Below are 13,017 nucleotides of genomic sequence, written 5' to 3'. Positions count from 1 at the left end.
CTATATCACCATAGATATGTATATAAGAAATCAAACTCTTAAATACTTCAAAATAATATTTTATAATGATTGAAAAGCATATTAAATTTATGCTAACGATTTAAAACATTTATTAAATTACTTTTCTTTTTTATCACTCCAGGTTTCTGAGGCCCCCCCAGCGCCTCCTGAAAACAAATTACCTAACAGGCTATAAATAATATATATTAGATGATAATAATAGTCCATTGTAAATTACAATTGGGAATATAAATATTATTTTCTACCTTTTTTTTTTTTTTATCAGAATTAGCCGTTTGATAGTCCCAGGCTAATGTTTATCCTTTGTACATCCATGTAAATCTCAGTCCTTTAGCTAATTTGGTCAAATTCCCCAGAATTCTTTTGATAATATCTTCTTGTTATATAAAGAACACACTGCAGGAGATTTAGAAATGAACATTTTCTGTCTTTATTAAACCAGCTTTAATGTTTGGACTCACCTGAGCTCGCTGAAATCCTTCCTAAGGACCTCCAGGGCCTTCTGCAGGAAGTTCTGGATGGTGTTTCCCTTCTTCATCTGCAGGAGAAACACACATGGTGCACAGCATGTTACAACAAAAACAACAACAACAAAAAAAGTGTCTCAAAAGTTTTTTCAGGCCATAAAATCTGAGTTACTTAATTATTTAAAAAAAATCCCAGTATAGTTTTTTTAATAACGTATATCTCAGTGCACCTTCACGGTTTTCCGATGTCCAGAACCGTCCCAGTAACTGAAGGTAATTTCTATCTCCTCATCTAAAGACAACAAACCGAAATTATACAGAGAAAATTATAACAGGAAGGACAAAATATCATCAAAACATCAACGCTAATTCTGACGCTCACTCTTAATCTTCTCCTGTTTCAGCTCCCACTCCTGTCGGAGCGCCTCTCTGAGGAGATTCTCCTGTTCCTGGAAACCAGAAGCAGCAAAAATAAAAGATAAAAATTAGAAAAAAACAGTGTTTCTATTTATAAATAGGGTTTATGATGATGCAGCTAAAAATACTAATGTCCTTTACCTCTCTGTCTCGATCTGGAAGAAAACTTGTGTCCACATCTGGGTTCTTTCCTAGTTTCTTCTTCTTAACTGGACCACCTGTAGGAAACGATGTTGGTGAGTGAAGGAGCTGGAGAAAAGGAGACTGGGTGATAAAACTTTACATTCTGAGGAATTTATTATCTGAATTAGATGTGTCGAAGCAGTGAAAAGGCTAAAACATGCAGGACAGTATGGCGCAGTATGAGGGCCAAAATTAAGACTTTATCTAATCCTAAATCAGCTATTGATCTGATTATTGATAGGCTGGCACCGCTAACTGCGCAGCTGGTTCCGGTAACTGAGAGGCTGACACTGGCAAATCAGAAGGAGACTATTCATTTGCATTAGCAGGTGGCAACAAAAGCTGTCTGCTTCACAGTAATATGTTTTATGTTTAATATTTATGCTTGATGTCATGTTGAACAGTAAATTTTGTCTCAGGAACACCAGTCACTGCATGTTGTTTATAGTTTTTGTATGTTAAACATTTTTGATGATTAAGTTTTCCTTTATTAAAAAAAGTGTCTAATAAAGTAGGTGAGCAGCCTAGGCGTGCTAGTTGCTAGCCTCTCCGATGCTAACGCCAGCTTATCCATGCTATTCACTAGCCTCTCCGATGCTAATGCCAGCTTATCCACGCTAGTCACTAGCCTCTCCAATGCTAACGCCAGCTTATCCATGCTAGTCACTAGCCTCTCCGATGCTAACGCCAGCTTATCCATGCTAGTCTCTAGCCTCTCCGATGCTAACACCAGCTTATCCATGCTAGTATCTAGTCTCACCGATGCTAACACCAGCTTATCTATGCTAGTCGCTAGCCTCTCTGATGCTAACACCAGCTTATCCATGCTAGTCACTAACCTCTCCAATGCTAATGCCAGCTTATCCATGCTAGTCACTAGCCTCTCCAATGCTAGATCAGCTTATCCATGCTAGTTGCTAGCCTCTCCAATGTTAATGCCAGCTTATCCATGCTACTCACTAGCCTCTTCGATGCTAATGCCAGCTTATCCATGCTAGTTTCTAGCCTCTCCGATGCTAACACCAGCTTATCTATGCAAGTCACTAGCCTCTCTGATGCTAACACCAGCTTATCCATGCTAGTTGCTAGCCTCAGCAATGCTAACTCAAATGAAAAGTCTCTTCATTTGCCAGCGCTGGACTCTCAGTTAGCGGTGCCGGTCTATCATTAATCAGATCAATACCTGGCTTATGAACAGATATAGCCTCCTGCTATTGGGGACGTCAGATTTATTAGTTTAAAAAAATTGTCTTTTAAAGTCCGGCAGCCCTTCTTTTCTTGGAAAAAGTTCATCAGTTTGTTATTGAGGCTCAAACTCGAAAAGCTTAAAAAGGGCTGAAGTTTGCGAGATCCCAAACATCAAATACTCACAATCAAGTTCTTCCTCTTCATTCTTGTCCTCATCAGTATCATCATCTTCTTCCTCTTCCTCCTCATCATCAGGATTAAAAGATAAACTGGCGATTTTTCTTTTCTGTTCCTCCTTTCTCTTCTTCTCTTTCTGTTTTTCAAGCTTGCTGTAAAGAAAGTAAAATGCTTGACTTAGTGAGCAGAAACACAGGATGTTGGTTTTCAGACAGTGGTGTGTTTTGTGGGAAATCTCTTCTCCTCTTCATCGCTGTAGTGCTGAAAGACCTAAACAGCGGCCAGCCTCATCATGTCTATTGTCTGTGTTTACATTTTTTCGACATAAAAACATCAGTAAAATTAATTTGATCATCTGAACCCTGAGGGTAAAAACCCACATCGTAGCTCCAGTCTTCCTACAGAAAGCATCACCTGGAGGCGTCCACGCCTGTTTAGGTTTAATCTGCTTATCTTCAACTGTCAAGTCGTGCGAACCGGAGCTAATTTTTCCAAGATTTCAACATTGCTGAATGTTAAACCACTCCTTCTGTTGTCTGCTTTAAAAGATTAGTAATTAACGTCAAACTGATAACTGCACCAGCTGAAAATTCAGAGCCAGCAGAAACACCTGGCCGGCTCGCCAAACAGGTTTAAAAATCAGCACGTTCAGAGAAACAACTTTTCTTTTAGGTCGTGTTTAAACTGGAAGCCCAGCTATTAAAAACAAACATAAATCTTTCATTATAAGAAGTGGTTAAACTGTTTATAATCAGTCGACTTTCTGTTTCATAGTTAAAGAAAAAAGCTTTTCAATTTTCGATGAAACGACTCAGTGAAATCAGCGAGTTCACAGACCTCCCATCAGGTGGTCCCCACCTGCTTCAGAGCGGTTCTTACAACCTATTCGGCCTCAGAGTTTTAAAGTAACTACAAATACTTTGTTACTGCACTAAGTAGAAATTTTGGGTATCTGTACTTTACTTGAGTACCGTATTTTTTGGACTATAAGCCGCGACTTTTTTCCTGAACTTTGAACCATGCAGCTTATAGTCCGGTGCGGCTTATACGTGGATTTTTTTCTTCAGCCACCAGGGGGCTCTTATGCTCTATTTGCTTCAACCACTCGCTTCAAAAAAGAAAGGAAAAAAAAAAGAAGAAAAAAGCTATCCTTCCAGAGCCGACTGTTGTACCAGGAAGCAGCGATTTAAAGCTAGTCAATGGCCAAAAACTCATAAAAGGGGATAAAACAGACATTTTTCACAGTGGAATCTGACAAAAACTTTGGAGCTTAATCCAGGACCAGTTTGTGGATAAACGTCGAGTGAAGAGCCGCTGACCTTTTTTTTTCTGCATTGCTCCCCGGGGAAGGAATCCCATGCAGTGATGTATGCTGGAGGGGGAGGGCTTTCCCAGCAGCTGACTGACAGGGATAAATCATTCACAAAAACTGGCCGAATGAGAAGAGCGACATTTCCTGATGTCTGTCAGTGGATTCTAACAGCATGGAGCAGAGTGAACGAGTCCACATCACAAATGGGTTCTGAAAGGCTGGACTGCTACGTGAAGAGGACACCACAGCTTCAGAGCCAGCCCAGGAGGACAGCGACACAGAAACTGAACAGGTACCGCTGTGTGACGCAGCTTGTTTAACTCCGACACTGAAGAGGAGGATTTCGATGTTTTCAGTGCGCCTGAGGACGATGAATGAGACTTTTTGTTGGACCAGAAACGGTTAAAGAAAACTACCAAAATAAGGTCAGTTGAATGAACCGTATTCCTCCGAACTTTACCGGTAATTTCTAAAGGTTTGCTTTTTATGTTTTAATTCCAGACATCTCGCCTTTTTTTCCGAGAGTTTATTATTATTATTATTATTATTATTATTATTATTATTATTATTATTATTATTATTATCATTATTTTATTCCGGTGAACTTGCCAACCTTTTTCTTAAAAATAATTGTGACGTTGAATTCACTTTTTTGACCACAATTTTGGGTGTACTGTTTTGTTTTTGTTTTTACTGATGGGGGGTGGGGGGTGTGGCTTATAGTCCGGTGCGGCTTATATGTTGATGTTCACGCATTTTTTAAAAAAAAATGGCGGGTGCGGCTTATAGTCCGAAAAATACGGTAAGTAGAATTTGGTTAAAATGACCTAATCACATTTTCAGATTCCTGCTTTAAAAGCTACATTTTGATACCTGGATCATTCTGATATAAGCTTATCCAGAGATATGACCTCATTTGTCTTGTTGGTTACGATATTACCATACTTGTTCTGAATCCTAATTTTATGTAATTTTAATGGGGAATTTTTAATGTCAATCTAAAGAAGAAACTTCAGATAGTATTTGAATATTGAGATTTTCCATCTGAAAAGAAACAAAAACATTTCTAGCTCACAGGGAAAATCTCAAAATTTTAAGGCGTTTTTCCTAAAAATCTGTTTTTTTGTTGGTACCGCCCAAAAAAGTGCATCAAAATCTTGTTTTCTGATTATATTTCAGACAGTTCATTGAAATGAAACATTGATAAAGCATTTATTCATTATGTTCTGACAAAATGCAATTTTTGCAAAAATTTTAATCAAAACATATTTGCCTTTTTCTCCACATACCACTTTTAGACTTAAAACTCATTTCGATGTGACGGCTCACATTAATACATAATTTAAATTAGCAACTTTTAGAAGGAACTGGGTCAAGTAGAACTGATTTATGGGCTCTGATCGATGGCCTCATTTCTGCCACAGCATTTTTGGAAACCAAGCAAGAACTGCGCTCATGGAATGTAACTTTTTGTCTGATTATCTTGTTTTTTTTAGATGATCTGACACAGCTCATTGATAAATCTGTGTTAACTCACAGCTGCAGTTCTTTGGACTGCTCCTTCTTGGCCAGCTGCTTCTCTCTTTCCTTTACCAGCGCCTCCTGCTTGGCTTTCATGTCGTTCAGGGTCACCAGACCTGATCGAGACATTTGAACACAAATAAAAATAAATAAATGTGATGAAAAAAAAAATCAAAGACTCAGGTTGCTTTGCTTTATTTATATTCTGTGAAACTGTCCTCACCAACTGTGCTGGACTTCAGCTCTGCCTCCACAGCATCATAGTGAGCGGAGAATTTCTTATCAATGTTGGCTTTGACCATGTTATCCTGCAAAACAATGAACACAAAATATGCAGTTTAGTTTCAGTTTTAACAAATCTTTAAACTGGATCTTGAGTTCTGATGAGAGTTAATGGGAGATTATATTTGTCCAGTTTTGACTTCAACCTTATATTAAACATCATATAGCTCCATTTCCCCCCAATAGAATCCTTCAATCTCAGATTGCAGGTTTACTTGTGACTCCTAGAGCTTCTAAAGGTAGAATGGGAGGCAGAGAGTTCAGTTTCAGGTTTCTGTCTGTGTGGGGCTGACCTCCTGTCTATTAAAACTAGACTTAAGTTATTTTTAATAAATCCCATTGCACGCGACCAACTAAAAATATGTCAATTAAAAAAATTGCGAAGAGTCACAAACCTCTGCTATCTTCTGCTTGAGCTGTTCGAGTTGCTCTCTTTCTTTTTCTCGCTTCTTCATCAGCTGCATCGCTCTGCCCGCCTCACTGGCAGCTCCTTTGTACTGCGCCATCTTGCTTCCTTCAAGTTCGAAACTTCTTTTCCAAATAAATTATATATTAAGAAAAAAAACCCAAAAAGCAGCGATTAAAGACGTTGAATTCTAAAYTCAAATTATAATCTTGACAGGACCGCGAAGACGCACATCTCCATCCACCATAACAAAAAAGATGGCGGCAGTGAAGTGCATTCTGGGTAGTTACGTAAAGGTTTTGAGACCGACGCAAATGAGCGTGTCAACCTTGCGTCGGCCATCTTGGTCAGGGCGAATACATATTTTCTCTTGCGAGTTGTACAGGAAAACAGACCTTAATCCACTATTACATATCATAAATTTCACAAACTATTTAAAGCAATGTTTAAATTCTTTATTTTTAACAATTACCTGAAATGTGTTGCTGATAAAGTACATATAGTTGCATTAAAATATGAATTATGTCATGGAAAATAACACACTAACTTAGGAGCTATTGAAAGCAGCAACAGTCCTGTAAAGTTTGAAAATGGCTTAAACAATATTGAAATTAGAATATATTTAACAACATAATGTTATTTAATTTTTTAATTTAAAATAAAATTAAATGGCGACAAATATTGCATTTTTGGATTTTCTGTTTGCTGTATGTTAATCTATATTCTCTTAGTTTGTATCTTTGACATGCAATATATGTATATCTATCTATCTATCTATCTATCTATCTATCTATCTATCTATCTATCTATCTATCTATCTATCTATCTATCTATCTATCTATCTATCTCCTATTAACGTTGGATGGATGGATAGACAAATTAATTCACTCCAAAAACATTATTTGGACTTAGTCAACACTTTTATTTAAATAATGTACTGTATATGCGAAAAATAAAAAATAAATAGAATACAAACAAAAATAGTTACTGTACTATTATAACAATTACTACTACATTAACAAACATTTTTTACATGTAAAAGCCTAAAAAAAACATGCTAAAATCTCTCTCTCTCTCTCTCTGTCCCATTCACACAGTCACTCTTTCACTTAATTAAACTCATAGTTTTTTTATATTCATACAGTGTGTTTGTCCCTCTTATGATTCCAGTCTTTGTTCGACAGCGAGATGGAGATCTGAGTGCAGCAGAGAGCCAGAGACAAACAGAAAGGAGAGACGAAGTCGTTCACGGCGCACACAAACAAGGAGCGCAAGCAGGGGAGGAAGGTGTAACTCAGCTGTAAACAAGGAACCAGGAACCTGTGGGAATGAGAGGATAAAACCTGATAAACACACAAATCACTGAGCTATATCCTGATTAAAGCATGTAGGTGAGTGTAATTTTAAAAATAAAAGCTTATACTTTAAGACTTGTATACATCACTGAAAGTTTAGTTTAACATAGCGTTCATTGAGCTGTATTCTAACAAGCAGTGAGAGAGAAATAATCAGATTAATGCTTAATTATCATACTAACAAAACATTTACCCTGGTAAAAATTAATACTTGCATTCTGAAGTACAGACGAGCATAAATTGCTTTATTTGTAAAAAAAAATATGTAACAATATGGGAGAAATGCCATGTTTACAGCTCTAATGTATTTTCTGTGGTTAAATGGCCTAAAAGTGACCACTGCATACCAGACACGCAGGCAGGCCAGAAGAGCCAGTAAAAACCCACAGAGGAAAGCGAGGGGCACCGCAAACAGCACGGTGAGGCAGCGGTACGTCCAGATACGAGTCCTTTCAAAGCCAACCAGGCTGGAAACCCAAACTATGTCCATGCTGTAAGGTGCAGCGGGTTCAACCAGTACGTCACTGACCTCCACCTACAATAACAAAAACATACACAATTAACTCGATGAGACTGAAATAACTCCAGTGCACCTGCAAAAACTACAAACTAAAGGTCTGTGGGCCAAATGTGGCCCGACACAGCACTTTATGCGGCCCACAAGAGCTTCAAAGATAAATTAATGTCTTAAAATAAGTTGTTTTAAAGCCAGCATTGACCATAAACTGCATATCCCCTGATGCATGCTGTTTATTTTATAATGGCATCCTATAGGTTGAAGTAGCCGTTGAGTCGCAGTATAAAATCTCTATTTCACTGCCCTTTTTTTTTTTTTTTGCAGACTACTTTTGCTGAGGCCCAGTTGTACTGGGAAGTGGAAATTTCCTACTTACAAGTCGTAAATTTAAACCAGAACGCCCACTTAGTGGGAATTCCCTGTCGGAAAGTGGGAGAATTCAGAATTCAAGACGGCAGCTGCTTGCTACAAACCATCAGTGAGTAAAACTCTCTTACTTTCACTTTTAATAGTATTTTTGTTGCATTTATTTCACATTCAGTCAGTCGTACTCGTAGTCGTTTTCAGTGTTTGCGTGTTAAACACTGTTTCTATGCAGGAAACACCAGGTAGAGCTCCATTATTGTGCCACCATGATGCTCATGTGGCCCTCGATTAAAATGAGTTTGACGCCGCTGAACTGAACTATAATTGAATGAATAAAATTTATCTTAAGCGTTTTGAATTATGACTGGAATTCATCTAAAATGTAAACGTAAATAAGGAAGAGCACCTTTAGGTGTCGGTTGATGCCGTTCGGATCTCTGTTGGCAGCTGGGGTTGGTGTGGGTGTGGCGGGGTCCGCAGGAGGCGTCGGAGCTTTGGGACCTGGAGTTGAAGCCTTGGATGCGAACTCCGGAGGAGGAGGAGGAGGGGGCGTGTTCATCTCATCTTCGTCACTGTCGTCTATCTTACACTCCACCAGAGTGTCGTCGTTCACCATCATCATCCTCACTGGGAGAAGAAAAAAAAACGCTTCGGAAACAGAAAGTCGTTTATCAGACTGAGCCCACTCCTCGGGCAGGGAGCTACCACCTGTCACTCAGTCGCCCTAAAGATGGCTCACTAAAACCTGTAAATAGCAGCCGGGGGGGATTTTAGGATCCACTTTATTTCGAAGTGAAACAAATAGTTATTTTATGACTGCAAACGTAAAATTCAAACTAATCTGAATGCAGGTTTGTCATTCAGGCTTAAATGTTGATTTTAATTATTGGTGGTGTCAACGTTGATGGTGTCCAACCCTGGTCCTCAAGGGCCACTAATCCTGCCTGTTTTTGTTTTTTTTTTGTTCCCCTGCTTTTCTTCAAGTTCTACAGAAGCCTGTTAATCAATCATTCATTCAAACCAGATGTGTCAAAACAGAGAAACGTTTAAAACCTGCAGGACAGTGGTCCTCGAGGACCAGGGTCCCTGATTTAGGGACCATCAAAGTGGATCTGCTGGTTATGTTATGGATAATAAATCACGTCTGTCTTACCTGGCTGAAGAATAAATCTCAATCCTGTACAGATGGCAGAAAACTTTAGCAGAGAGACAATGTTTCGGTGGCAGAATCTGGATTTAAAACGTCCCTCAGAGCTCAGTTAGTGTTTCCACCATACACCGTCAGCCTAATACTTAGAGGAACAGAGGCGCTAATGTGGTGCAGCCATACTTCTTATTCCTTGTGTGTGTGTGTGTGTTAGTTGGCTTCAGGAAAGGGTTATTTTAGGAGAAGGAGTGGATAAGTCCAAAAGATCAAATTACAGTGGAGGGGTGCTGTCTGAACACAGAATCTGAAACAATGTCACATTTAACCACACATCTTCCACGGGAAGTTAATGATCATTGATCTAAAACGTTAAAGATAAACTGTTTGCGTGATTTAGTGATTTTTAACATCAAAGCTGAGGATTGTAACGACCGCACAGGAATGTTTCCCCGGGATAAAAATACGTCGGTTCTCTTCACAGCTCCGAGACTGCGATGACAAAATCTCTTTTTGATCGCATTTCTGCATTCGTCCTTTAAATGCACCAACAACGACTTAATGTTTAAGTGCTTCGTCATCTTTATTGTAACCATTTTTTTTTTAAACTCACACGTACATTTGAACACAGTAAACTTTATCACACCAAACAGTGACTTAAAATTACCGGGGGTGTTTTTATTCACAGGAGCAGAAACGTTTTGAAGATTCTACTTCTGTACATCACAGAAAGAAAGAAAAAGACTGGGGGGTTTACAGGTGTCAATATATATATATATATATATATATATATATATATATATATATATATATATTTCAACGCTTTTCGAATTAAACTGCAATGAAAAGAATCCAAAAGCACATTTATACTGAACCAGTGGACTGGACTGATTTAAATATGGGGTGGGGGGTTGAAATGAGTGAAAGAAAGAAATCAGAGTTTCAATTGTGGCTCTCAAATGCCGCCGTGGGTTTCACAGTTTCAAACAGAGGAMCTCTCTGATATTGGGGGACCATTTTGGCTCTTGAGGCTTACTGGGCACAGTTTCTAGTTGGAGAGCTTCGGTGAATTTCATTTGACTTGGAAGTTAGGACTGAAAACACAGCTGAGCCGTACAAAAAAAAAGCCTAAAATCAGTCACTCACTGGCCTTTAAARGGCATATATGGATATGGATATTCCTCCAACAACTTCCTGTCAGAAATCCAAGGMAGTTCTTGAAATGTCCAACTTCAAAGTCCGAATGAACCTCACCGTTAGTCGACCAAAGACCTGAGTGAGAAACCCTTACGTTTTCTTTCAAAGCCAAACCTGAGTTAGCCCGTCTTTAACGCTGCAAAAGCCCTGAGATTTGGCCTGTCTCTCAAGCCATGTGTCACATACAACGGGGGACGTGTTTCCAGTCTGTGTGGGTTCATATTTTTTTTATTTTTTCTGCGACTGCGTGCTGCTATGTATAAAAAAAATGATTTAATAGATTTCCCAGCTAACACAGATGGACCCACAAAGTGTTCAATATTCAATAAATAAGTATGAAATAAKCGACAGGTTATTAGAGATTAAAGGCGTGGCTTAAAAACTCTATTTTGTTGCTTCAACCAGCTCAGTTCCTGTTTCACCCCAACYGACCGGAGCAGAGAACACAATACTGAGGAAGCCGACCTCACTCATAGTGAACCARTGATACTTTTAATTAACCAAACTACTGAATGGCATGGTGATGTGTAGGTCTCTCAAAGGGGACATATCCTGCAAAATCCACRTTTTTAGCTGTTAAATACATTTTGTTGTGGACAGTCTCTAAYAGGCAGAAAAGTTGAGTTTAGTCTCTCCTGGTGCTGCAAAGATACCTTTATATTCTGTTTGGGTCCGATTCTTCAGCCCGTTCAGTTTTCTCCATTTTCTATGATGTTTTCTGAGTCTAAATTATCAGCAACGGAACTGCTAAATAAGGTCTGGATTTACCAAATACAATTTCCTCATCTTCATTTTCCTCTCGTTCTGGGTCAGACTCTGGTTCTGGGTCAGACTCTGGTTCTGGGTCAGACTCTGGCTCCAACATGTAAGGCTGGATGGACAAGTTTGCCGTTTTAATTAAATTGTAATAATAATAATAATAATAATAATAATAATAATAATAATACATGCAAGCTAGAAAATGTAACCCACTCTCTCAAACCGGAGTGGACCGGTCTGGAAGCAGGAGGGGGGCGGAGCTTGGAACTTCTTAAAGGAACGGTAACAAAACCAGCTGCTTTGAGGCAAACACCAGAAAAGTGGTGAAAAAGAGGCTGATAAAGTTAGAATAAAGAGGAATTCTGACCAAAGCGTTGTAGTTCCACTTTATAAAGACCCCAGCTGAATGATTTAAATGTGAAAAGCAAGGATTTAAAAGCAGGATGTGTCAACTTTAACTGAGAGTTGCTATCTTGCCAAATTCCAAATTTTGTCTTACTTAAAAAAATAATAAAATACGGAACACTTTTGGATCCATCATCATTATCTTGACTCACTTTTTATAATTTAATATGCAATGTTTGAACTTATCTGGTCTTTTCAAGTCAAACAAATGTCCAAAAATGCCAAAAAAAATAAAAATAAAAATAAAAAGAAGTGAAGGCACACCTAGGCACAGGACTCAGATCAGTTTTTACTCCAGAATAAAAAAAAATAAAATAAAAAATCAAGGTGAGCTGATCTCAGAACTGTCACTAGGGGCAGATTAAGGACTGTGTTGATGAGCGATCAGTTCCGCACGGAGCCGTGTCCTGACGTTTGTCTTGGTGAGATCGCCGGTGAAGCCACATCCCAGATTCTCCAAACGTTGCAAAAAAAAAWTTATAATAATAAAAAAATAAAATAAAAACCCGGGAGAACGAAGCAGGCCAGAACTGAAAACAAAACACCGAAACAGAACCAGCTGGAAAACAGACACACTTGACGCACAGCTACACGGCACCAGGACAAGCAGCACTATGAGATGGCAGACYTAACTGTTATTCACAGGTCCAAAATAAAATAAAAAAAAGGAAACTAAAAGTTAGATTTTCACTTAAATGCCTGAAAGGCATCGGCGCAGTAATCGTCAAGCTGTGAAACAYTAATTCCATCGTTGTCCCTTCTTCATCTCAGTCCGCCGGACTGAAAAGCGCTCGTCTTTCTTAAACCAAATCCCTTTTTGACAGCGGGGGCGTTTTGAGTAAGAGAGGAAGACGTGGACGATGAAGGAACGGGGGTGACGGGGGCAGAGAGGGCAGACGGCTGCAGCGGAGGCTGGCGGGACAGGAGCTCCTTGAACACAGAGTTCATCTGACGGCTGATGATCTCCTGACAGAACCAGAGGAATGAAGGCAGATTAGAAGACAAACGGCAGATTTACAGATATTTCATTAAGTCTTTGTTCCTTTTGATCTCATCATAAACAGAGTTGTAAAGTAACTAAGTACAAATACTTCTTTACTGTACTCAAGTAGAATTTTTGGGTATCTGTACTTTACTTAACTATTTTTCAGCCAACATTTTACTTTTACTTCTTACATTTTCACACAATTATCTGTACTTTCTACTCACTACATTAAAAAAGACAAGAAGCAGAAAGTTGTTACTTTTATTTCATTTTTGCTTGTTTTCATTCCAGCTTGTTATTATAAAAAATAAAAAC

At 38.7% G+C, this 13,017-nt stretch overlaps 3 protein-coding genes across 4 annotated transcripts in view; all 3 read right to left on the bottom strand.

Moving 5' to 3' along the window:
* fam50a (family with sequence similarity 50 member A) overlaps positions 1–6,238 on the bottom strand; it is a gene marked incomplete in the record, with an annotated part of 11,125 nt that extends 4,887 nt beyond the window's left edge. The window contains 8 exon segments of the mRNA XM_014021751.1: positions 483–559; positions 719–780; positions 871–937; positions 1,047–1,123; positions 2,460–2,605; positions 5,303–5,402; positions 5,510–5,594; positions 5,964–6,238. Coding sequence (XP_013877205.1) covers positions 483–559; positions 719–780; positions 871–937; positions 1,047–1,123; positions 2,460–2,605; positions 5,303–5,402; positions 5,510–5,594; positions 5,964–6,074 — 725 coding nt within the window.
* A 645-nt stretch (positions 6,239–6,883) lies between these two features.
* Positions 6,884–9,805, bottom strand: LOC106527002 (caveolin-2). Of its 2 annotated transcripts, none has more exons than XM_014021752.1 (4): positions 9,366–9,786; positions 8,619–8,839; positions 7,677–7,864; positions 6,884–7,294 (listed from the first exon to the last, which is right to left on the bottom strand). In XM_014021752.1, the coding sequence occupies exons 2-4, from the start codon at positions 8,832–8,834 to the stop codon at positions 7,111–7,113; spliced, it is 588 nt and encodes a 195-aa protein (XP_013877206.1). In that variant the 5' UTR covers positions 8,835–8,839; positions 9,366–9,786; the 3' UTR covers positions 6,884–7,110. The 2 variants fall into 2 exon arrangements, with proteins under 2 accessions (XP_013877206.1, XP_013877207.1); XM_014021753.1 differs by having other exon boundaries at positions 7,208–7,294; positions 7,717–7,864; positions 9,366–9,805.
* A 2,181-nt stretch (positions 9,806–11,986) lies between these two features.
* LOC106527000 (SLIT-ROBO Rho GTPase-activating protein 3) overlaps positions 11,987–13,017 on the bottom strand; it is a gene marked incomplete at its 5' end in the record, with an annotated part of 5,734 nt that continues 4,703 nt past the window's right edge. Inside the window, 1 exon segment of the mRNA XM_014021750.1 lies at positions 11,987–12,683. Coding sequence (XP_013877204.1) covers positions 12,480–12,683 — 204 coding nt within the window.

Source organism: Austrofundulus limnaeus, unplaced genomic scaffold, assembly GCF_001266775.1.
Source record: "Austrofundulus limnaeus strain Quisiro unplaced genomic scaffold, Austrofundulus_limnaeus-1.0 Scaffold304, whole genome shotgun sequence".
Classification (NCBI taxonomy): Eukaryota; Metazoa; Chordata; class Actinopteri; order Cyprinodontiformes; family Rivulidae; genus Austrofundulus; species Austrofundulus limnaeus.
This window is presented reverse-complemented; position numbering and strand designations above follow the sequence as displayed.